Consider the following 25,640-nt stretch of genomic DNA (forward strand, 5'->3'; position numbering starts at 1 on the left):
ACAACTCTTTGAGATCTATTACTTAAAAAATCAATAATAATGCTAAGAAACGACCCACCCACTCCCAACTGTTTGAGTTTGAAAACAAGGGCCTCATGATTAACACGGTCAAAGGCAACACTAAAATCAAGGCCAATCATACGAACTTCCTGACCACAATCAAGGGATTTCTGTAAAGCATTGGAGATTTTAAGAAGGGCATCACATGCTCCAAGGCCTTTACGAAAACCAAATTGCAAACTAGGGAGTAGATGATTACCTTCAGCAAACCTATTAAGACGTTTTGCCAGAAGACGTTCAAAAACTTTAGATAGTATGGGAGTTATGGAAATTGGGTGGTAATCAGTGGGAATTGAGCTACCACAAACACATTTACATAGAGGAGTAACATTACCAATTCTCCAACAAGTGCTAAAAGCTCCTCTTCTTGCTAATTTGCGCAAAATAACAGATAACTTTGGAGCTAAGAAATCAGCTGTCTTTATAAAAAACAAAGGAAAAATACCATTTGGGTCTACACCTCCATAAGCATCAAGGTCCATCAACAGAGCTTTAATCTCACGAGATCGAAAAGCTAAACTAGTTAGTTTAGCTTCAGGAAAACAGGAATGAGGAAGTTCCAAGTTTTTCATTACTCTGTTTACTGTCAAAAACATCAGCCAAAAGGGTTGCCTTTTCCTTTGGACAATGAGTGTCTGAGCCATCTGGTTTAAGTAAAGGAGGAACTGTTGCATCTACACCAAAGAGTGTAGATTTAAGGGTAGACCACCATTTATGTTCCTTAGTTGTACCAGAAAGGGTTTCTTTTATGGTTAAATTGTACTCCTTTTCAGTTGAGGCATAAACTCTCTGAGCAAAAGCTCGAAGCTGAGTATAGTTGTTCCAGGTCAAATCTGATCTGTTACCCTTCCAAAGATGATAGGCCTGCTGCTTCTCCAAATAAGCACATCTGCAATCATCATTGAACCACGGTTTGTCCTTCACTCGGTACCTTAGCACACTAGAAGGGATAAGCCTATCAATTATGTTGACTAGATTCTCATTCAAAGGGACAACAGGATCTACACTACTATATAATTGTGACCAATTCAAGCACAAAAGATCATGTAAAATCCCATTCCAGTCTGCTTGGGATTTCATATAAATTCTACAAGAGTATGATATATCAGGGACAGGCTGCTCAGTCTTCACTACTAATGAAATCAAGGCATGATCAGATGTCCCGACTGGAGAACCAACCTTACTAGTTATAACGCCAGGGGAGTCAGTGTATACGAGGTCCAAGCAATTACCAGACCTGTGAGTAGCTTCATTTATGATTTGCTCACAGCCTGATTCGGAGGCAAAGTCTAAAGCTCTTAAGCCATGGCGATCGGTAGGAGAGATAGAACCTAACCACTCCCTATGGTGAGCATTAAAATCACCAACAAAGACAAAAGAAGCCTTTCTATCATCATCTTATATCTTAGTCATAATGGTAAGAAGACAATCGAAGATAGAATTGTCCATGTCTGGATTCCGGTAGATCGAACACAAATAAAAGTTGTTATGCCTGCCACAAACTTTTATTACCTGAATCTCATGACATCCACATTAATAGCAGGACTTATGAGAAGCAGGGTACTCGTTCCTAATATACACCGCCATTCCCCTGGCCCTAGGGATGGCATCACGTTTCAACATTATTGGCTTCTTAAAACCAGTTATACGGAGCTCAGATGAGGGCCTCATATTAGAAACCAAAGTTTCTGAGCACAAAAGAATATCATACTGTCTGGACGCAACTGTAAGGTCTTGGATATTTGCATGAAGACTACGAATATTGCAATACAGAAGACGACATTGATGAAATCTAGGACGTACTGGTCCCGGATTTCGCTCAATGTCTCCAGACAGCATATCACTCTCTCCTGGCTTCTCCCTTTGCAATTTCTATCATTCTTCTTGTTTCCCTCTTTATCTGTCTATATTCCTCAGTTGTTTGCTAATTGTTATCTTTTTCCCATCTTCTGGCTATAATCATTTCCTTCATAGGTGTTTGAACGTCTTGATTCCACCACCATGTTTCTTTTTCCTATTGCTGCTTTGACACCATTATCTCTTTTATGACATCCCATATATCTTCAGGCAATTTTGATGTTCCATTTATACATATCTTCTACGATTCTTTCCACTTAACTTCCAAACTCTCTTGCCTTTTCTGCCTTCAGCTTCCAAGTTTTGATCCTCCCATTCCTGGCTGGGGTTTTTCTTTTTCTTTATGTTTACAACATAAAATCTGCCACCATCAGTGTATGTTGAGCTACAACAGATTCATTTGGAATATCTCATACAGAATTATGTTGATTGAAATACATTGTAATGTGTTTCAGAACCTCAAAAACACCTATTTTTTTAAGGGACACACGTTAATAGAATTCTATTATGTACAGTATTTAAACAATACTTTTTACTACAATTTAACAATAAGAATATGGAAAATTATGATAAGGTTAAATAAATTAGTCTTACTTCTCTTTACCTGTTATAACCTGCTCTGCAGTAGTCAAGTTTGACTCATTGGCTGGTAAATCTCTATCCCTTTAATAATAGATTACCTGTGTAAGATGAGTTGATGGCCTAGGAGATAGTGGTGACAAAAGAGCCACTCCATTAATATTTCACAAATATCAACACTTGTCATAGGCAGGTTTCCCAGGAAATCAACATACTGTATAAATGTTTTGCTCTTTTGCAAATGGTAGTCTCAGAAACACTTTTATTTATATATTGTACCAAACTCATATATTCTTACACCAATACAAACCTTCATCCCTTTAATAGGAGTGCAGTATGCTTTCACTAAACCTGGATATGGCTGTTAAAACTTAACAAGGTGATGGTAGTTAGGCGAAGGGTGGTGAGTAAGTCCCACCCACCCAACAGAGTACTGACCCTGCACTTCGTTTTCTGCCACTGAATAGTACCGACCAGACATACTTCCAGTGCCTTGAGCTGGCTGTTTTAATTTTTAGCTTTTTCTGCTAGATGATTTATTGGCAGATTGAGTGTGAAGGAGATTAAAAAATCCGGAGAATTGGCAGTTTTTCCCGATAGCTAGCTTTGCGAGTTCTCTGTACAACCTTCCGATATCCGCAGTCTTGTTCCTGTCAGGCAGCAGTTCTCTTTGCTGTTTATTCCCTCACTATTGTTACCTTTTGATGATTATGACAATGTAATCTTGACCATTGTGCTCTGTTAGAGGAATAAGGTTTTCCTTCCACTGAGGGTGAAGGGAAAGGGCGCTGCCCTTCCTCTTTCCTTTAGTGTCTTCCCGATCCGGGGTAGGTGCTATGGATGATCATCTGGTTCTGCTGTTTCTTCATGAACCTTTCTCCACATGACAGCGTTGTCATTGGTCTGTTTTTCACTGCTGAGTCTACTCATCTTTAAAGAAGTCTAGGAAGAATGATTGACAGTTGTGTATATGTGACTCCTAAAGTTTCTCTCCCTATGGAAGAGACATTGCACTCATCTCTCATATGGATCTAAGCTGCCGCACTGCTGGTTGGGATGAAGGGTGCCACCCTTTTTATTCCCCTTCCTGGACAATCATCTTCGACTGTTCCTGTATCTTCTAATTGTCTTGCTGCCGAGCTTTCGCCTGCTACCAGAAGGCAATGGCTGCCCCGTAAAGATATGCCAGAGGTGAAGGAGTGTCTTCAGATTATTTCCTCGACAAGATCATCAGGGAGAACGCTCTCTATGCACAAGGGTTCCAGACATTATATCCACTGGCAATATCTACACATGATCAAAGCGACAGCCATCTTCCTCGCGCATAAGCTTCACAAACATGATCATCCACACAGGTTAAAGATGTTAACCACTGGGTCAGAATGTATTACATTCCACATGCACCCACACCATTTACAAGCGTACTGGCTTGGAACATACTACCTTCCACGTGCACTCTGTCCCCACCATTGACGAACATTAGCGTGATAACGTCGGAAGATCACACAAGTGGGCGTGGACCATAATACCTACTAAGCATATGAGAGATTGACGCGCTCCAAACTCACCATCATCATGTTTCAGAAGGTATAAGAGAAGCCAGTTCTCCAGTTGTATGGGCTTGTACCTTACTGCCTACCAAATGTTTGCACCTTCACGTGCTTCATGCTAACCTGTCATTCGACACACAGGTCACCTGTCACCAGCTTTTTTTCAGCATTCTACGCGGACATATTCAGTAAATCTCATACCTAAAGAATCTTCCATGCATCAAGATATTTCTATGATCCAACTTTGGTTTGTTTTTTCACAAGATTCTACCATGCTCTGAGACCTGGGACCTTCTCACTCGTCCTTTGCTAGACTTGAAGCAAGTGATTTCTCAGTTGCTTCTAGAAGTGAACATAAAAGACGACTTTGCTGTCTAGGAAGACTGCCAAGACAGTGCGTTGCCGAGTAGTACATGATACAGGTGTTCACACACTTGTTACTAATACCCAGTCTCGTATGACACCGAGCTCATGTATGCTCATTCAGGATGAAATGGCATCCCCCAATTTCCCAACCTTTTTGCGACTGTCTCAGAGAGACGACGAAATCAGGACCGTTTTGAACGTTCACTAATAATCATCAAGACATCACATAGAGTACGCTCCATCTTTGGCACAAGCAGGCCTTCACACAATGGGCCTACGCACCACTCGGTGACAGCTCTTATGTTTGCCCATCAAAAACTGAAGCACCTAGTGCTACCCCAGCCTCTGAGGGCACGGGTGCTAGGAGCACCTTGGCTTCTTAGGAGTCAGACGTTTAAGCTGTAATAACTTCATCTACAAAGTTTCGCCCCGATTCCATTCTAGATCCGGTACGAGAATACACTAGAAGGATTTAACTGTGCTACTGAGCCTTTGGACGTGACACCAGCTACTCCGAAAGTAAGATAAACCATCTGTGCTGTGAAGACCGATCATTTTAATTCTCACAAGACTTCTCTTTCTTCGCATCACATACATGTATGAGGTCTGGTGTTCCACCCTTCTATCCAACTCTGGGAGGTGGGTCGGTACGAGCTAGGGGCATTCATGCTCCTTCTACCAGTATTGAGTCCCTTACGGGAATTAGTGTGCACGACATTGGTCATGATGAAGGCCACCGTCCTTGCCCACCACCTTATTCAGAGAGACTTCTTCACCTAGATGGATGAATGCACTGCAATCTCCTCTTCCGTTTGAGAAGAGTTCAGATGCATCAAGTCTCATGAGTCATCGACTGATTCTTGTACAGAACGTGGTTTTGTGGCGGTAGCAGCACTGTACCAAAACCTAACACCCCAGGAAGTTATTTCCGCAATAGATACAGGAGCTCACTCTCCTGTTATTATTATTATTAATATTATTATTATTATTATTATTATTATTATTATTATTACTACTTGCTGGGCTACAACCCTAGTTGGAAAAGCAGGATGCTATAAGCCCAGGGGCTCCAACAGAGAAAAGAGCCCTGTGAGGAAAGGAAATAAGGAAAAATAAAATATTTTAAGAAGTGTAACAACATTAAAACAAAGATCTATATAACTTATAAAACTTTAACAGAACAAGAAAAAGAAAAATAAGTTAGGACAGTATGCCCGATTGTACCCTCAAGCAAGAGAACTCTAACCCAAGACAGTGGAAGACCAAGGTACAGAGGCTATAGTACTACCCAAGACTAGAGAACAATGGTTTGATTTTGGAGTGTCCTTCTTCTAGAAGAGCTGCTTTCCAAAGCTAAAGAGTCTCGTCTGCCCATACCAAGAGAAAAGTGACCACTGAGCAGTTATGCAGTGCAGTAGTTAACCCCCTTGGGAGAAGAAGAATTGTTTGGTAATCTCAGTGTTATCAGGTGTGTGTGTAGGCAAGGGGAAAATAAACAGTAACCAGAGAGAAGGATCCAATGTAGTAGTGTCTGGCCATTCAAAGGATCTCATAACTCTCATGTGAGACAAAGCACAACTACTGCTGGTCAGGATGTTGGCAGCCTCCCTCGTCCCTTTTTTGCACCAGCATATTCCCTTGATGCTTCAGTGGCACTAAGACTTAGAAGAATGTCAAGAGAACCACCAGTACATACCAAGACCTTTTCCAATAGAAGGACAATCCTAGTACGTTCTCACCTAGTACGTGAGAAAGAGGTTTCATATCAGGTATGTTTCCCTCCCATAGAATATCTTTACATGATATAACAAGATACATACCTGCTATCATTACTTGGTCTTGTTTGAAACCGAACACAAACACCTCTGTGCAGGATTATAAGCACAGCCCTCCTTCCATTACCTTTTTGGAGAGTTGCTAAGATGACAACCCAGCAGAAGGAGTGTAGTGGAACGTAGGATCAACGAACAGAGCGAACGTAATGGCATTAGATAACTGATCCCACGACGCTAATACTGTGGGGATGATCACAACGTTCATGATCTCCACAATCCCAGCCTTCCATTTAGTCTCCGGTTGTCATGCACTGTGGCACAGATTGAGCAGTGTCTGTGTATCGTATTTTTACGTGCTTATCAAACACCACGCAACTTTTGTTCCTGTTCTTCATTGATTTTTGCATTACAGAGATGGTATTGTTCCAGATTTTTCAATATTAATCTTACCCGATGATCATGTAGCTGCAACTCTGTTGCCCGACAGAAAAAACCTAAGGTCGGGATACGCCAGCGATCGCTATACAGGTGGGGGTGTACAACAACAGCGCCATCTGTCGAGTAGGTACTCAGGTACTTCTTGTCAACAAGAACCAATTTTTCCTGTCGTGCCACCGGCAAGACCTACTTGGATACGCTGTTGTTTCTGGAGTTGATTTCACGCTTTTTGGTGATGTATTCTCTCTAGATATTAGCTTTCGCTGTACAGGAGTTATTATCATTAACTTATCAAGCTTTTTTGATTAGTTTTGGATTAATTGTTGACGACTTTGATAGATTTTGGATTCCCCCCTTGGCTAATTCAAGATGTCTGACCATTCTCAAGTCCCTAAGTACAGGCAGTGTAGCGCTAGGGACTGTTCTAGGCGGCTTCCGAAGGCCTCTATAGATCCTCACACCGTTTGTTCCAATTGTAGGGGTAAATCCTGTCAATTGGAAGATCGATGTGAGGAATGCGCTGGGCTTTCGGAATTCGATTTTAATGAATTCCTTAAGAATGCACGTAGGCTAGAGAAGGATAGGATCAGGAGGAGTTCGTCTCGCTCTTTTGATTTTTCCTCTCCCCATGCCCCTCAACCTATTCCTTCCCCTGTAGTGGTGACTCCCGACCCTGCTACTAGTGCTCACCCTCAATGGCGGACATGATGCGTGCCATTCAGGCTCTTGGTGACAGAGTGGAGTCATTAGCTAATGACCGGAATCAATTTTTGGCCGATGTCAAAGAGTTGAAAGAGAAAAGTGCAGTGGGAAGTGTAGTGAGTGCAAGTGCGGTGAAAAGTGTCAGTGTCAGTGTTACGCATGAGGGTGCATCTGTTCGTGCCAGTCGTCCTCCCAGTCCGGGACCTCTTGCAAGCTCCCAAGCCCAGGGGAGAAGCAATGTCGAAGGACCAAAGGGTTCGACAGGCCTTGATCAGCGTACGGATGTACCCTCAGTGGTTGCGGACGTATCTTGCAGAGATCGTCCCAGCCACAAACAGACGAGTGAGCCCATTCATTCCTCGTCTGTGGAAGAAGTTTCTAGGAAGAAACGTTGGACCAAGGTCTCACGACCTCTCAAGCGCAAGGTCCCTTCCGAGCGAGTCCAACGGCCCAGGTGTAGCCACTGGGTCAGTTCGGACTCGCCGCAGTCTTCCGAAGACTGCACACCTCCCAAGAGAGGTAGAGTGGTTCCGCAGCAGGCAATCACTCCGTCTGTGGCCGCACCAACCACGGTAGACCCTAAGTGGTCTATGCTGCAGACTATGCAGTCTCAGCTTGCTTCCTTCATGCAGGAGTATCGTGCTGAGAAGGTTGACACTGCACCTGTTAACCTACAACCTGCCACGGTTGTGCGCTCAGCAGATACTGCGGCTGCCTGCTCCCACACTCCGCCTGTGAGAGCTCCACCACCGATGCGCAGTCGACCCTGCCAGACGCATGTTGACGTTAGCCGACATGCGGCACCCTCCGTTGACATGCGTGAGCTACCGCATCAGCAGTGGGAAGGTGCTGTCAAGCTGCCGTGTTTTGACGCAATGCGGCAGTCTCCGCAACCCACGGCAGTCCCTCCCACGCACCAGCACTCCGCTTTTGTTGTTGCCAGCTCTCAGACTGACCAGCAGCGGCATGATGTTGGATCCAGTGCAGCTACGCATGCACCCGTGCTGCCGGATTCAGCCGTTCAGCTTTCTGCTCCACCTTTGCCACTTCCTCCTCAGCATTCGGATGAAGGAGTATCTGATGACGACGAAGCTGCGCATTTGGACGATCCGCACTCCGACATAGAAGAACCCAAGTCTACGCCTCCCTCCTTAGACTTTAGGAAAGTCCTTGCCCTGTTTAGGGAGTTGTATCCGGACCAGTCTGTGTCTGCAACCCCGCGCTCACCTCCCTCTGAGTTCGCTTTAGGCATGCAGTCAGCAGCTCCTGCCTTTACGAAACTCGTACTCGCGCGCTCATCCAAGAGAGCTTTAAGGGTACTGGGAGAGTGGTTGCAGTCCAAGAAGCAACTGGGGAAGACAGCCTTCATCTTTCCACCTACCAAGCTTGCTTCCAAATCTAGCGTCTGGTATGCCACGGGAGAGGAACCCGGCTTGGGAGTTCCTGCCTCTGCCCAGGGCGACTTCTCAAATCTGGTTGACTCTCCCCGCAGGCTGGCTATGAGACGCTCCAAGATTTGCTGGTCCTTTTCGGACATGGACCATCTGTTGAAGGGAGTTTTTCGTGCTTTTGAGATCTTCAACTTCCTGGACTGGTGTTTGGGAGCGTTAAGCAGAAAGACCTCCCCTTCGGATAAGGACTCTGCCATGCTTATCATGTCATGCATGGACAAAGCCATTCGGGATGGGTCTGGCGAGCTTGCGGCTTCGTACGTGTCCGGAGTGATTAAGAAGCGAGATCACCTTTGCTCCTTCTTGTCTGCGGGGATCACACCATGCCAGAAGTCGGAGTTGATGTTTGCTCCGCTTTCAAAGTGTCTCTTTCCGGAAGAGCTGATCAAGGGGATTGCTTCCTCGTTGATCCAGAAGGATACCCATGACCTGGTGGCGTCTTCCGCTCGTAAAGTCACAGCTTTACCTTCCGTGCCTAGACCTAGGATGGACACACCAGCGTCTAGGTTCATCCCGCCCTTTCGTGGCAGAACCTCCAGCAGAGGAGGTACCCGTGCCGACAGTCAATGTGGCAAAAAGAATAAGGGTTCCAAGTCCTCAAAAGGCAGAATCTGACTGCCTACCTCTCCAGACAGCAGTGGGAGCCAGGCTCAAGAACTACTGGCAGGCTTGGGAGAACAGAGGTGCAGACGCTCAGTCTGTGAAGTTGCTAAGAGAGGGGTACAGGATTCCGTTCTTGCGCAATCCCCCTCTAGCAACTACTCCCATCAACCTCTCTCCCAACTACAAGGAGGAGGACAAGAGGCTAGCTTTACAGCAAGAGGTGTCTCTCTTGCTACAAAAGGGAGCGGTAGTCATAGTCCGGGACCATCAATCCCCGGGCTTCTACAACCGTCTCTTCCTGGTAGCGAAGAAGACAGGAGGGTGGAGACCGGTGCTGGACGTCAGTGCTCTCAATGCTTTTGTCACCAAGCAGACGTTCACCATGGAGACGACGAAGTCGGTGCTAGCATCGGTCAGGAAGGAAGACTGGATGGTCTCGTTGGACCTAAAAGACGCGTACTTTCACGTCCCCGTCCATCCAGACTCCCAACCTTTCCTAAGGTTCGTCTTTGGAAAGGTCGTTTATCAGTTCCAAGCCCTGTGCTTTGGCCTAAGCACGGCACCTCTAGTGTTTACCAAACTGATGAGGAATATTGCCAAATTCCTGCATTTGGCAGACATCAGAGCCTCCCTCTATTTGGACGACTGGCTTTTAAGAGCTCCGTCAAGTCGTCGCTGTCTGGAGAATCTCAAATGGACTATGGATCTGACCAAGGAATTGGGTCTCCTGGTCAATATAGAGAAGTCCCAACTCGTCCCATCCCAATCTATTGTCTATCTAGGTATGGAGATTCAGAGTCGAGCTTTTCGGGCTTTTCCGTCGGCCCCCAGAATCAGTCAAGCCCAAGAATGCATCCAGAGCATGCTGAGAAGGAACCGATGTTCAGTCAGGCAGTGGATGAGTCTAACAGGGACGCTTTCATCGCTGGCCCAGTTCATCGCGTTAGGGAGACTCCACCTCCGCCCCCTTCAGTATCATCTAGCTGCTCACTGGAGAAAGGACATGACGCTAGAAGCGGTCTCAGTTCCTATATCCGAAGAGATGAAGTCTGCGCTGACGTGGTGGAAGAACAGCATTCTTCTCAAGGAAAGTCTACCATTGGCTGTTCAGACCCCCGACCACCTTCTCTTCTCGGACGCATCGGACACGGGCTGGGGTGCGACACTGGACGGACGGGAATGCTCGGGCACGTGGAATCCGGATCAAAGAACGCTTCACATCAACTGCAAGGAGCTATTGGCAGTTCATCTGGCCTTGAGAAGCTTCAAGTCTCTCCTTCTAGGCAAGGTGGTGGAGGTGAACTCCGACAACACTACAGCCTTGGCGTACATCTCAAAGCAAGGAGGGACTCATTCGAGGAAGTTGTTCGAGATCGCAAGGGACCTCCTCACCTGGTCAAGAGATCTAAAGATATCGCTGGTAACGAGGTTCATTCAAGGCGACATGAATGTCATGGCAGACCGCCTCAGCCGGAAGGGTCAGGTCATCCCCACAGATTGGACCCTTCCCAAGAATGTTTGCAGCAGACTATGGGCCCTGTGGGGTCAGCCCACCATAGATCTGTTCGCTACCTCGATGACCAAGAGGCTCCCAAATTATTGCTCACCGATTCCGGACCCAGCAGAAGTTCACGTAGATGCCTTTCTTCTGGATTGGTCCCATCTAGACCTGTATGCGTTCCCTCCGTTCAAGATTGTCAACAAGGTACTGCAGAAGTTCGCCTCTCACGAAGGGACACGGTTGACGTTGGTTGCTCCCCTCTGGCCCGCAAGAGAATGGTTCACCGAGGTACTGCAATGGCTAGTGGACGTTCCCAGGACTCTTCCTCTAAGAGTGGACCTTCTGCGTCAGCCGCACGTAAAGAAGGTACACCCAAGCCTCCACGCTCTTCGTCTGACTGCCTTCAGACTATCGAAAGACTCTCAAGAGCTAGAGGCTTTTCGAAGGAGGCAGCCAGAGCGATTGCCAGAGCAAGGAGGACATCCACTCTCAAGGTCTACCAGTCAAAATGGGAAGTCTTCCGAAGCTGGTGCAAGGCGAATTCAGTTTCCTCAACCAGTACCTCTGTAACGCAGATAGCTGACTTCCTTTTACATCTAAGGAATGTAAGATCCCTATCAGCTCCTACGATCAAAGGTTACAGAAGCATGTTGGCAGCAGTCTTCCGCCACAGAGGCTTAGATCTTTCCACCAACAAAGATCTACAGGACCTCCTTAAGTCTTTTGAGACCTCAAAGGAGCGTCGGTTAGCCACACCAGGTTGGAACCTAGACGTGGTTTTAAGGTTCCTGATGTCAGCAAGGTTCGAACCGCTTCAATCAGCCTCTTTTAAAGATCTCACTTTGAAGACTCTTTTCCTCGTTTGCTTAGCAACAGCTAAAAGAGTCAGTGAGATTCACGCCTTCAGCAGGAACATAGGTTTTACATCTGAAACGGCTACATGTTCCTTACAGCTTGGTTTTTTAGCTAAAAACGAGCTTCCTTCTCGTCCTTGGCCCAAGTCGTTCGAGATCCCAAGCCTGTCCAACTTGGTTGGAAACGAACAAGAGAGAGTACTATGCCCAGTAAGAGCTCTTAAGTACTATTTAAGACGTACAAAGCCATTACGAGGACAATCAGAAGCTTTATGGTGTTCTATTAAGAAACCTGCTTTACCGATGTCTAAGAACGCAGTTTCTTATTAAATCAGGCTTTTGATTAGAGAGGCCCATTCTCATCTGAAGGAGGAAGACCATGCTTTGCTGAAGGTAAGGACACATGAAGTTAGAGCTGTCGCTACTTCAGTGGCCTTCAAACAGAACCGTTCTCTGCAGAGGGTAATGGATGCAACCTATTGGAGAAGCAAGTCAGTGTTCGCATCATTTTATCTTAAAGATGTCCAGTCTCTTTACGAGAACTGCTACACCCTGGGACCGTTCGTAGCAGCGAGTGCAGTAGTAGGTGAGGGCTCAACCACTACATTCCCATAATCCCATAACCTTTTTTAATCTTTCTCTTGAAATGCTTTTTATTGTTGTTTTTGGGTTGTACGGAAGGCTAAGAAGCCTTTCGCATCCTGGTTGATTTGGCGGGTGGTCAAATTCTTTCTTGAGAAGCGCCTAGATTAGAGGTTGTGATGAGGTCCTTTAGTATGGGTTGCAGCCCTTCATACTTCAGCACCTAGGAGTCGCTCAGCATCCTAAGAGGATCGCTAGGCTCAGTAAGGAAGACGTACTTAAAAAGGCAGAGTAATGGTTCAAGTCGACTTCCTTACCAGGTACTTATTTATTTTATGTTTGTTATTTTGAATAACTGCTAAAATGAAATACGGGATACTTAGCTTCTAATGTTAACATGTATGCTGGTCTCCACCCACCCCCCTGGGTGTGAATCAGCTACATGATCATCGGGTAAGATTAATATTGAAAAATGTTATTTTCCTTAGTAAAATAAATTTTTGAATATACTTACCCGATGATCATGAATTTAAGGACCCTCCCTTCCTCCCCATAGAGACCCAGTGGACCGAGGAGAAAATTGGTTCTTGTTGACAAGAAGTACCTGAGTACCTACTCGACAGATGGCGCTGTTGTTGTACACCCCCACCTGTATAGCGATCGCTGGCGTATCCCGACCTTAGGTTTTTTCTGTTGGGCAACAGAGTTGCAGCTACATGATCATCGGGTAAGTATATTCAAAAATTTATTTTACTAAGGAAAATAACATTTTCCAGTCTACTATATTGGTGGAAGAAGAACCTATGATCATTCTCATCACATAGGCCTATATGGGCTATGAGATCTTCCCTTCACAAGCACGGAGGTTTTGTCATTAACTTCCCTTTATATTTTCTCTTCACCGGATCATTCCAATTGTCTACTTCTCTCAAGATGGGCTTCCTCACCATTTTTCTCCACAATGTTGCTTCCTGCAGGATAGGCTGCGAGCAGCAAACAGGAATCATGAGATTGGAAACCACCTGAGCGGGAACCATATGTTCTGAACTTTTGCATGTTCTTCGGGTAATAGTTACTTTCAAGTCACCAGAGAACTAGTACATACACCTGTCATCCATTATCTTTACCTTCCCAGTGCTCTGAGCCAAGATCTCTCTCAATGGTCAAGATATTCTGACTCGCAGAGACTGATCCACAACCTAGATCTTCCTACGCTCAGAGACTGCTCCAGGACATGAGATCTTCCCATGCTCCAAGATTTTACCAGATTCCAAAATCTTCGAACTTATTTGCACAATAGGGATTGGAACATGTGACCTTTTAGACCCATTCTCAGCGCCCATTAAAAGGATCCTCACCAGCCAAGGACAGGCACTTGCGAGGCGCTGTTATGTACCATATGGTATCACAAGTTCATGTTTTTTCTCCAAATGACCTTACATTCAGACAGTTTATCCTTCACACAGATATAGGTTTTCATTGACCATCTACCAGTCCCTGGTAGTGACCTAGTCTAATGCCTGCATCATCTTCATGCCCAGGTTGTTAGGAGGTTGACAGGAATCATCCCCTTTGCTCCTGAACAGGACAGTACTGTAGAGCTTTGACATTTTCTCTGAAATTAAACTAGCCAGTTTGTTTTATGGAACTTCCTTCTTCCTAAGGATAAGTCTCCAGTTAAAGGACAGAATTTTATATTTCCTTTAGGAACAAATCCCAAATTAAAGTTACACGTCCTGCCTCAACAATCCTGAAAGTCGTAAATTTATGGTCAAAGTGAGGACTCATTATCCTGTTGGGTTGTGGGGGGTTGCTTACACACCACCACCTAGCTAACTAATAGCCATATCCAGCTTTGCTGAAAAGCTTGTGCCTATTAAAGGGGGCAGGTTCGTATAGTTATGAAAAATACAAATTTTAAAATATATATTTCACTGTTACTGCATTAGTTTTTTTTTTTTTTTCAACTTATTTTTAACTATTTTCCTTGTGGGTGGGCTTTTATCACTAGCCATGCTAGAACCAAGGGTGATGTATTTCTCCCAAAATATATGTAGTCATGAATGTTTCTTACACATGTGAGAGAGGAAGCTGTCTTGAGCAAGAGCTATCTAGAGACTTAGCCTTCTTTGGGTCTTAAAAGTTTTGGAATGCATGACAAATGCCAAATGAGCAATGGATACTAAGAATATTTTTTCTCCAAAGCAATGAATGCTGAATTTGACAAATTCTGAGGTGAACATATACCAAAGTATGACAGTAACAACAGTGTATTGCAAGAGCTATTTAATTAGTTGTTTGGATACATTAAACAAGAAAGCTTAATGAACTTTTTTGTAATTATATTATAGTTGCTGGAATTTTTTAGTCATGAATCCTGTCGCTAGAAAAGTTATCATCATTTAGGTAGGCTTTATGTAATTTTTTTCACTTTGTTACTGAAAAATTTTATTTATTTTTAGACATCTTGTATTTAAGTACAGTATACTGTATAATGTTTTTATTTAAATTTCATTTCCCCTTTAATCTTTTTTGCCCAGTAAATTGTTGAAATTGCATTGTTCAGTATTTGTGAAATAGTTTTACATTTTTATTTTTTGAAATGATGTTAATTGTTTGTGCTTTACCTTTTCATAGTTTTTGGTAGATAGTGCAAGAGCAGTGTCTGTTATGTGGTCAGACAGTCCATGTCAGAATGACTATTCCCCTGTGCCCTTGCATGAACCAGATGAACTCCTAAGAATTCGAGACATGGAAGCCTATTATTCCATCTTTGAAGATCGCATGTATGTTAATGATTTTAAAAATTTGTTAAAAATGCTTTCTTTTCATTTTGCACTTGCTTTTTTGCTTTGTGTGTGTTTGCAGTGACCATTGCTCTTTGCAGTTTACATTTTGGATTTTAATACTTTTTTTATGTCCATAAATCATACCTTTGAAAAATTAGTTCTTCCTACACAAATACAAACCATCCTCCTTTACATAGAATGATAACAGTGAAGCTGGAATACATCAGTTAAAAATTATAACGAGGTGTCAATAACTGGCCAGTAGTTACCTCCCGGTGACTCACTGACAAACCAATTTCTTTTTCAAGCGTGTTTATGACTTCAAGTGGGACTTCAAGTGTGTTTGAGGATGCCTGCAGAGATGTGGAAGTGCTCAAGGGTGTCATCTAAGATCTATGGTACTTCTATGAGTGCAAGGGAGACTGCTCCTCATTAGTTATGTCTGGCCTACAGAGGTCACTACTGCAGCCAGGCCTCCCCCTGCAAAGAGTGTCGGGAGTGGTCAACCTCCCAGTGGGAGAAGTACACCAGGAAGAGGAAGTCCAAGAGGGATTCTTCTCCTTTATGATCATTCTCGAAGTTGAAGAAGACCCAACTTCCTTATTCCACTCTAGGTACTCTGCCTTGTGACTCTTCTCCATTGGCTTCCTCCCGGAGCCAATTGATTAAGTGTAGTGACCCTTTAACCTTAGAGCAAGGCCTAGGACAAGGGGGCTCTTCTGTTTCTCCCAAGCAAAATGGTGAGGCCTCCTCCTCCTGGATGATCTTTCTTTTCAGTACATAATGTATGGGGATGCTTTGTTTGCTGTGGCCCTCCTAGGTATCCAAGGTTCACCTTTGGAGGAGAAGTTGAAGCAGGCTATGTCTTTAAGACACTAACAGGAACATCTTCCGACCCCTGCTTCGGTGGATGTCAGCCCTTCAGTGTCTTCAGAAAATTCTGCAGTCGTCTCCCAGCCACCTTTGGAGTTCGGGAGGAGATTTGTCTCCTAGGCATCCCTCTCGAGGAAAGCAATCTTCGTCGCCTGCCCAGAGTGTTTTGGAGCGAATGTCTGACCCTCGCCCTCATAGGATGTCTTACTTCTAAGCATTCAGTCTCTTATGAGCATGGTTGCAGGGTTGTTGTGCAACCTCTGCTAGATCCTTCCTCTTCCTTGGAGGATTGTAGACAAGCCACCCATAGGTGAGCCTCCTCTTCTCCACCTCAGCTGTTGGTAGGATCCTCCAGAAATGACTCGCCCTCATCTAGACAGACCTCATCCAGATGAGCCTCAACCAAATCACACCTCTGCCAAGCAAGCTTTTACTTCTAGTGCCTTTCCTGGAAATGCCTTGCCCAATGTGCCTCAACTTCCAGATGCATTTCACCTTCTAGTGTCTGTCCTAGAAGTGCCTCAACTTCCAGATGAGCTTCTCCTGCTAGTGTCTCTCCTAAACATGCCTTACCCCACCGCACTGCATCCATATGGGCTCTGCCTTCTAGATGCACTTTGCTTGCGCAAATCTCTTCCAGACACGCTTTGCTTACACACATCTCTTCCAGACAAGCTTGCTTGCTCACATCTCTTCCAGACAAGCTTCGCTTGCTCACATCACATGAACGTTATAGACGTTCCCCTCCTGATTGCACTAGACTCATCACTTTTGAATGTATTAGACGCATCACTTTTGAACACACTAAGCGCATCACTTTTGAACACGCTAAACGCTTCACTTTTGAACACGCTAAACGCATCTGTTTTGAACGCGCTAGACACATTTCTCCTGAACGGGATTAACACATTGATCCTAGACGCGCTATACGCATTACTCAATAACTGCACGCACATCACTCGAATGCACAAGGTATTCTACCCCTTAATGTGCTAAATGCATCTTAAGGGAGTTGGCCAGCCAGTGCCATTTTTCAAGGACAGGATTTTAACATTCATACCTTGTAATAAGGTCACTTGGGACATCTCTAAACCGCATATGATTTTTGCTTTTGACATTCGGTTTTGTGACGCCAGTGAGATTTACCCCGAAAATAAGTTTTTTTTTTTAATATCTCCTTCCTTGATACTTGATATTAAGACCTTTGATTACTACCATATATGGACCTGATATAGACCTCCTACTAAATGAAGAGGGTTTTTCTGAAGTAATATTTCACTACATATGAATTTTTTCATTAAGGCAAAAAGAATAAACCTTATAAATTAAGGGGGGGAAAGGAAGGACAAAAATAAAAAAAGAATTGTTCAATTATGTCTCTCTAAGTTATATACCAAATTTCAATGGTAGCTTTAAAATTAAGGCAGAAGATAAAATTTGAAGTTCAATAAGTATAGTTTTAGGATATGGCTGTTCAAATGTTTTCTTTGTATTTTTACAAGGACATAATAAATCCTGATTATTATTAATTTTGTCTTTTTTGGTATTGATGCACCAAAAATATATTATTTATCATAATTTTATCATAAATATCCCTTTGCCTAATACTTTTTTTTCTTTATACTCCTGGACCCCCATGCCTTTTCTTGTGGCAGGGTATTCCCTCTCTCCTTCACTAACTCCACTAATAACGCCGATATTAAGCAAATATTAGAGCGAATTTTCATATTCTGTATGTAAGTGAGATGTTTTGATTGTCTTTTCCCCTTGGACATAATGAAATTCTTGCCAAAACCAAGTAAAACGGATGTAAAAGCAAATGAAAGTCAAGAGGTCAAACTCAAATGTTTTGTATTTTTACAAAGACAATATTAATGAATCATGATTATTATGAATTTCATATTCCTTTTTTGGTATTATTAAATAAAAACTATGATGTTTATCATAATTCAGTCATACAAGGAGAGCCCTTTGCCCAATATCTTGGTTCTTTAGGCTCCTGGTCCCCAATCTCCTTCTCTTTCTCTCGCCTTTACTAACTCTGCTAATATCACCGACATTATGCGAATATTAGAGCAAATTTTTTTATTCTGTATGTTAGCAAGATGTTTTGATTGTCTTTTCCTCTTTGTCTTGATGAAATTCTTGCTAAAACAAAGTAAAATAGATGTAAAACAAAGGAAGTGTGAGACAAACTCAAAACATGTACTCTCTCCTGCAAGGTTTCAGCTCACACTGAAATAAAGTGACTAAGCTCTCTGTCTTGGGAGTTGTGACTCTAAGGAATGTCTACAGATGCCATTGCGCACAATTTGTTTGATAAAACGTAATGATTATAAAGATTTATGGTAATAAAAAGTACTGCATTTTCTTTTACAGATCAACATTTTTGGCTTATTGAGTTAGGGTTACTAATTACTCCATAACTATGAAATTAAGGGGAATTTTGATGAAATATTTTGTATACACATTCTCCATTGCCATACAGAGCTCCTGGAATTTTTCAGTATTTTGGGTGTTTCTCCCTATATTATTATAATTATTACTTGTTAAGCTACAACCCTAATTGGCAAAGCAGGATGCTATAAGCCTGAGAGCTCCAACAGGAAAAATAGCTTAGTGAGAAAAGGAAATAAGGAAATTACAAGAGAAGCAATTAACAATTAGAATGAAATATTTTAAGAACAGCAACAGCATCAAAACAAATCTTTCACATATAGATTATAAAAACTTGAAAAAACAAGAAGAGAAATGATATAGAATACTGTGCTTGTGTACACTTAAGCAAAAGAACTCTACCCTATATACAGTACTTTATTGGCTTAACGGCCATCCCCCTTAATTTAACGCGTTCCTAAATGTTCTAGATACATTTCACAAGAACATTCTTCCCTGGAACCATCTCCTTTTTTAGACGACCCCTCTCGTAGACCCTCGTCGACTAGACGCAAGTCATTCAAGCTCATCAAGCGTCCAACCCTTATTATGCCTCCAGCTCCAGTGCCAAAAGAAACCAGACCAACGGTTCCCCCTGAGTTTGTCACTAGTTACATAGAGCAGTATGTTATGCCCATTAAATTGGACACTTAAGAGATGTAATAGGAGAAAGACACAGGATACGCTTCCTTGAGATGATTCTCGGCTGAGGATTCACAGGGGATCTCTCTCCAAGGAGATCACCTTAGTGGATAATTACTGGCTATTGCCAATTGAATTATCAAAATTTTCTTGCTCCCCATCACCCAAGATAGGAAGGAAGGATGACAGTGACCAACAACTGGCCCACGTCATGAACATCTCAAGGAACAGGAAGGTTCCACTAATCACCTCTCTCCCTTAGTGGCAGTCTGTTGCCGCCAAGAGAACAAGAATTGGAAGATTCTTCCCAAGTTACCTCTACAAATGGATCCAATTATGCCCAAACGGATCCAGGTCTCTGTCCTTAGGGGAGTCCAGGGTGGTGGGGAGAAACAATACTTTAGATGACAACCTCTCTCGAGACCGGCCGAAAATGGTCTCCAAGAAAGAAGAATCTTAATATGGCTCGGAAGGATTTGAGGAGATTCTTCCCCAGCCAGCAGAACCAAAGCCTCTGCATACAGAGGAGATTCAGTCTGATTCAACCTTCTTCCAAGTCTCTTGCTGTATTCGGAAGGTCAGTGGTCTAAGAGAAGACTCATCTTCCCCTTCAAAGGGTAGGAAGATGGCTAATGAGTGTCTTTATTGCGCACATGGCAGCTCTAGACCTCGTCTGGTGCTTCCTTGGTCAATCCTGCCCAAGGTGGATTTACAAGTTTCCAAAGATACAGACTCCTTGAGGGTGGGGAGATCCTCCAGCCTGATTCCGGTGGCCTTAGTGTGGCAGAGGAAATACAGGTACTACCGTACGGAGGAGGCTCTCCCTTCCCTTCTTCCTCAGGATCCTGTTGTGGCTACCCTGACAACAGGTATCACAATAGAGTGGCTAGCAACATCATCTATCTCCTTCTTGGTGGCAGAAGCGTTGAATATGGAAGCCTCTGCTATGGTAACATTGTGAACAGTGTTGTGGATAAACTAATGGTCGGGAACAATCGGCTACCTAGCCGACACCGCACCAATGACTTGTCTGACCCAGAAAGACAACCCCTGAAAGATATTATTCTGTTGGGGACAATGGCGGTAGAATTCTTAATACTGTAGACCAGGGGGCAATAAGGTCCTGAAGAAACCAGATGCCATGACTTCCAAATTTTCCAAACAAATCGGTTGCTGGGAGTGCTTGAACCTTCATAATTCCTCCCATGAGGCTCATACCCTATTTCAAGCAGCAGAAGTAAAAGCAACGACTGAAAGGTGGAAAACGGGCAGTCGAGACTCCTTGCTGCATCGAGCCATTTCCTTTTGGCAGTCACAGGCCAGTTCCACCTCAGGTCAGGCTAAAGTAACATCTTAGCCACTGCCTCCCCCATAAACAGGCTCAGAGGGGGAATTCAGATGTTGATCCTTAAAAAGGCATCAACCTACCAGGGGCAAGGACATGCTAGGGGTAGAGGAAAAGGTTGAGGACAGTAACCCCATTAGGGGGCCAGTCATTCCACTATACCATCAGTGGGAGGAGGCCTGCAATCCAATTGAAGGTGGTGGTGGTATCACGAGTCTGAAAGGTGGATGGTGGACGTCCATTGATCTGGATACCTCCTCGCGTTCATCAGCTCTCCCTCTCCCTTGATTCCCCCATTGTCAACGTCATCATCCTTTTACCATGGATCAACAAAGGATCTAGCCATTCTTGGCAGAAGTTCATTCTATGCTGGGGAAGGAGGCTCACCAAGAGGTCGACGACAGCTCCTTGGGCTTCTTTCTAGTAGAGAAGGCTTCTGGAGGCTGGAGACCAGTTATCGACCTCTCAGCCTCGAACGTGTTTGTTCAACAGACTCCGTTCAAGATGGAAACCACAGCCACTGTCAGGCAAACATTCAGGCCTTTGGACTTCATGATAACCACGGTCTAAATGACGCGTACTTCCAGATCCTGATCCATCCATCCTTCAGGGAGTACTTACAACTGGTGCTTCCTACATACTGTACCAATAGAAGGTGCTTTCCCTCTGCCAGGCGCTAAATTCCGGCTGTTGCCGACACCTTGTTATAAGTTTTTAACTGATGACTTTAAGCTGTGCTTGAATCAATTCTCATGTTAAAGGACTCAAGTTTGTATACTGTAGTTACGAAAATTACAAATTGTAAAATTTGTGGTCTTTAGGACAAAGTCTTATTTAACCGAGTCAGGCTTGGGCAGTGCAAATGTCAGGATTTGTGACTGACTATGATATCTTATAAGACAGGGACTTGACCATGAGCTTGCACTAGGGCCATAGACTTATTATTATCAGTTCCTATGAACAGCTAGCTGCCTGAGCTGGAGCCAGAAGAACAAGAGCCCATTTAACAGAACTTGGTAATCATTATCATAGATTTTAGTCCTATCCCTTATGGCATTGCATTAGCCTCCTGGCCAGAGAAGAGTCTGTCTTGGAATTGACAATAAGGGCTTTTGGATGTGACTGCCTATTCTCCAACAGAAGTTAGGATCTAGAGGAGTCTCTTGCACAATAGTTTCCTATGGAATAGCCTTCCTCCATCATAGTTCCTTAGGGAATAGATTCCTTCCACAAAATGGTACATCTCTGTCAGTCATCTAAGCTCTTGGAAGGGTTGTTAATTATGATTGCTCAATATTCATTCTTAGCAGCCATAAACTCCCAGAACTTCAGAGAAATTTCAAAGTCTATAAGTACAGTACTGTACAATGCTGTGAGTAAACATGAAGGCGGCAATAGAAATATTGAAGAATATTTTGATCTCTAGTTTTCTTGGAGTTAAAATTTGCATCATGACAAAAACCAAGGAGCTAAAATCTTTCTCTTTTCTCAAAGGATTCCTTGATCGAATTGTTTATTTTTTCACGAACACTGGGGACATTTTGTGGCAATTTTCTTTTCCCAAAAATCTCAACAGAATTCTCACACTACATACATGTCGATAATTATTTGTTTGAACAAAACTCCTTTCAATTTACAAAGAACATAACTACCTGACCAATCATGTTATGTAGAACTGTCATGTCGGTTTCTTTAAAGGAAGGAAAGTAATTTTCTGTCCATCCAATACTGCATTGTACAAAGCACAACAGATTTTTTGCTCTCAATATATACACACTAACATAATCATATTTAGTAATTTCATTCAAGCTTTTTCTTACCATTTTCTTACCATTTTCTTATTCTTTGCCTTTTTATTAATACCAGTCACAATCATAAAACTCATGATTTTATTACTTGCATTTGGAATTTCCTCTTTTTGATATTTTAGATATGTATTGATGTTCTCAGCAAGCAGTGCTGTAGCTGTGTCTTGTATGGAGAATTATTCTTAATTGTTTCATAGTTTATGTAAGGGCTAGATATGTATATTTGAGCTTACATGTAAAATTTTGTAAGGATTGGGCTCAAACTCAGTGGCTGCAGGAGTTGGAAGTGCAATTGTGGTGGGGAATATTGTTATTATAAAGAAACTTCCATCCTCTTGTTCAGTATTTACTGCAGAGCTGTATGCAATAATTCTTGCAGTCCAACATATTTTTTGAAATGGTAATCAAAATAGTGTGTATACAATTCTTACGGATTCCAATATCGTTTTACTTGCAATTAAACATTATGCCAGGCCATCATCTAGTACAAGAGGTGCAGGAGTGGTTACTACTGTTTTAATCTAAGGAGAATGTCAATGTTCACTTCGGTTGGGTCCTTGCCCATGTTAGGGGGTGATGGAAATTAATGAATAGATAATGCAGCTAAGGAAGCTTCAGGGCTACTTAATTTATCTCCCATAAGTATTCCTTTCAAAGACCTTAAAAGATACATTTTCACTGTAAGAATAAGTGGCAGGCTCCATGGTCTAAACTAACCACCAGTACAAAATTGAAAAAAATCCACCCTTCAGTGGATAAATGGGCATCTTGGAGTTCTACCAGTAGGAGGGAAGATATTTTAACTAGACTGCATATTGGCCATAGACATGCAACCCATAATTATTTAATGAAGAGTGGTGAAGGGAGACAAGCTCCTCTGTAATACCTGTCAAGTGACAATAGATATCAAATATATTTTAGTCGATTGTCCTGTTTTTATAATCTTGAGAGGCGGACACATTTTCTCCAGGACAAAACTTTAAGAGATATAATTGGGGAAAATTGTAATACCCTGAACTTGGAAAAATTTATACAGAGTATTGGTTTATATCATGGGCTTTAATTTTATTAATTTATTTTTTGTTAATCCTTTTAATCCCTCCTTATTTTGCATTTAGATATTATTGTATAAAAGTTGTGTGATTGGTGTAATAAGTTGAAATGATACCAAATGTTGTGAGAATACGGGTATGGTTGATTAATTTCCGTTATACAGCGCTGAATGGCCTTTAATGCCCCAGTGCTTAGCTTAAGGCCTAAATTTCATATTCAATTCAATTTTAGGTTACCTTCCTTGTGCCACTGTCACTGAGTCATCAATCTGAACACAAAGATACGGAGGTTAATGTTATATTTTTCTTACTCAACATGCATCATTCAAAGATTTATCTCCTCATCTGGGTTTTAAAGACAAGAGCCTCTTCTCCAATGACTTCAGGGATCTTCTTTATTAGAGGATTTGTTGTTTTCCACATGTGCAGAGGTGCATATAAATTTGCATATGGGTCATACTTGACAGTTATTTATGGCTTTTGTAAACCAACTATATTTCAATGATTGGCTGGTTCCCTTGACAGTGAGGTACTAGTTAATCGAGTGCTTCAATCTTGGGATTATAAGAACTTTCTTTTCGAGGCTCAAGGCAGATACATCTTAGTTCAAAGTTCTATGAGATAAGCACTAGCTATAAGAGTACTGAATTGAAGTTTTTATATATGTTGCAAAGAGGACCTATGGCAACAAAGTTGAGTTATTGAATCTATCAAGGATGTTTTCATCTTGGTCATAATCTATATACGATAATGATTTAATTTTTAAATTATTTCTGTGAACCTTCCCTGCTGTTCATATTGCTTCTTATCCAGAAGCTCAGCTTAATTGACCTTTACCCATAAAACTTGAAAATTTTTAGATTTTCCCGTTTTCTTCCCGTCAATAAACATGCACTTAGTAAAGGAATGAGCATTCAATCAGTAAGTGGTAACTGATGCACCATTCTCTTTATCTCCTCAGTTTCTTCAGTTGCCAGCTACTGGCGAAACCTACTTCAGATTTTTTTATTATTGCTGTGCATTATGATGCCTTCCCTTGGTTTTACTGTATAAGCAATTACTGTGTGGAATGTGCATGAGCATTTTTTCTGGAAGTTCATTATCCTTATTCCCTTGGCGTATCACAAGGGCAATGCTATGATTTAAATTACAGTGTGGGAAAACATTTCCCTCGTGGTACCTCTTATGTGATAGTACGTTATCAGGGCTGCTGACCATGTAGCAATGCAAAGTGCAAAGGGAAGATGTTGTTAGTTCAGGCCAAAATCTAGGGAAGACTAGGCTAGATGATTGTACCGGGGATGACGACGATAATGGCAAGCTTTGACCTTTAGACTACTGTATTTACATAATCAGCCAAATTTGAATGATTGATCTTTACAAGCTCTTGACATTGGTAGCTTCCTTTTTTAAAGTTCAAAGTCCAGTGTATCCTCTCTTAAATGGCGCTCTGGTCCTACCCATCCTCTTGCCAACCTAACCTAACTCCCCTAGTTGAGTTTAGTTTTAAGGGTTTCTTTTACAGATTCAAAATCCTCTCGCAGAACCTCAGATTCTTTAATTACTTTAGGCCCTTCTGCTGCTAAACCTTTGCATGCTACAATCCTAGCCACAATAGGACAACTACTGTAGATTGTGAGGCAGAGAACTGAGTGGGTTGTCTTGATCATAATATCCCTCCATTCGCTGAAGTAAATGTTCTTAGATTATATATGTATCGTATTACATAGGTGAACTGCAGGGCATATGGTATGATTACATTAAACCTTGTTGGGGTGACATTTGAGTTCTTGACATATATATTAAGGATATTTTAGTCTCAGTCATAATCTAGTCATAATCTATGCAGTATACTGTAATAGATTTTTTTATTAATTTTTCTTTGTTAAAACCCAAAACTATTTAATTGTCTCGGCAAAATTCTTTGATATTTGATTATTTTGATGATGGTAATCATAGTAGTTATGTTGCCAAACCGCTTCTTATAAATGAATCTCTCTCTCTCTCTCTCTCTCTCTCTCTCTCTCTCTCTCTCTCTCTCTCTCTCTCTCTCTCTCTCTCTCTCTCAATTGTTGATTGTAATAGTATATTTTCTGAAATTTACAGTTTCTTAAGAAAAATAAATTTATTTTATTCATAATACTAAATATGCATTTAAAGACTTTTCATATGTGTTACTTTGATGAAGACTGTATCACCAAAATGTCTTTTACATCAAAGAGAGCATTATAGTTATAATTGATATTTTTAAGTAAAATAATTTGCATATTGTCCCTGAAATCAGTGTACAGTATGTATATTTGACAATGGTAGGTGTTTTATTTATTTAATGTTAGTTCCTTGTACGGTAGATTATGTTAAATATTCTTGAAATCCT

At 42.3% G+C, this 25,640-nt stretch overlaps 1 protein-coding gene across 5 annotated transcripts in view; it reads left to right on the plus strand.

The window, feature by feature from the left end:
* Window positions 1-25,640, plus strand: part of PICK1 (protein interacting with PRKCA 1) — a 150,019-nt gene that overhangs the window by 16,353 nt on the left and 108,026 nt on the right. The window contains exon 2 of one of the 5 annotated variants that reach the window (XM_068390039.1): window positions 14,956-15,104. The exons of the other annotated variants lie outside the window; for them this stretch is intronic. Within the exon in view, the coding sequence (XP_068246140.1) occupies window positions 14,989-15,104 (116 nt within the window). The 5' untranslated portion in view covers window positions 14,956-14,988. The remainder of the gene's footprint in view (window positions 1-14,955; window positions 15,105-25,640) is intronic. 5 annotated transcript variants of the gene reach the window in all.

The sequence above is a fragment of the Palaemon carinicauda genome, chromosome 1, assembly GCF_036898095.1.
Source record: "Palaemon carinicauda isolate YSFRI2023 chromosome 1, ASM3689809v2, whole genome shotgun sequence".
NCBI classification, from domain to species: Eukaryota; Metazoa; Arthropoda; class Malacostraca; order Decapoda; family Palaemonidae; genus Palaemon; species Palaemon carinicauda.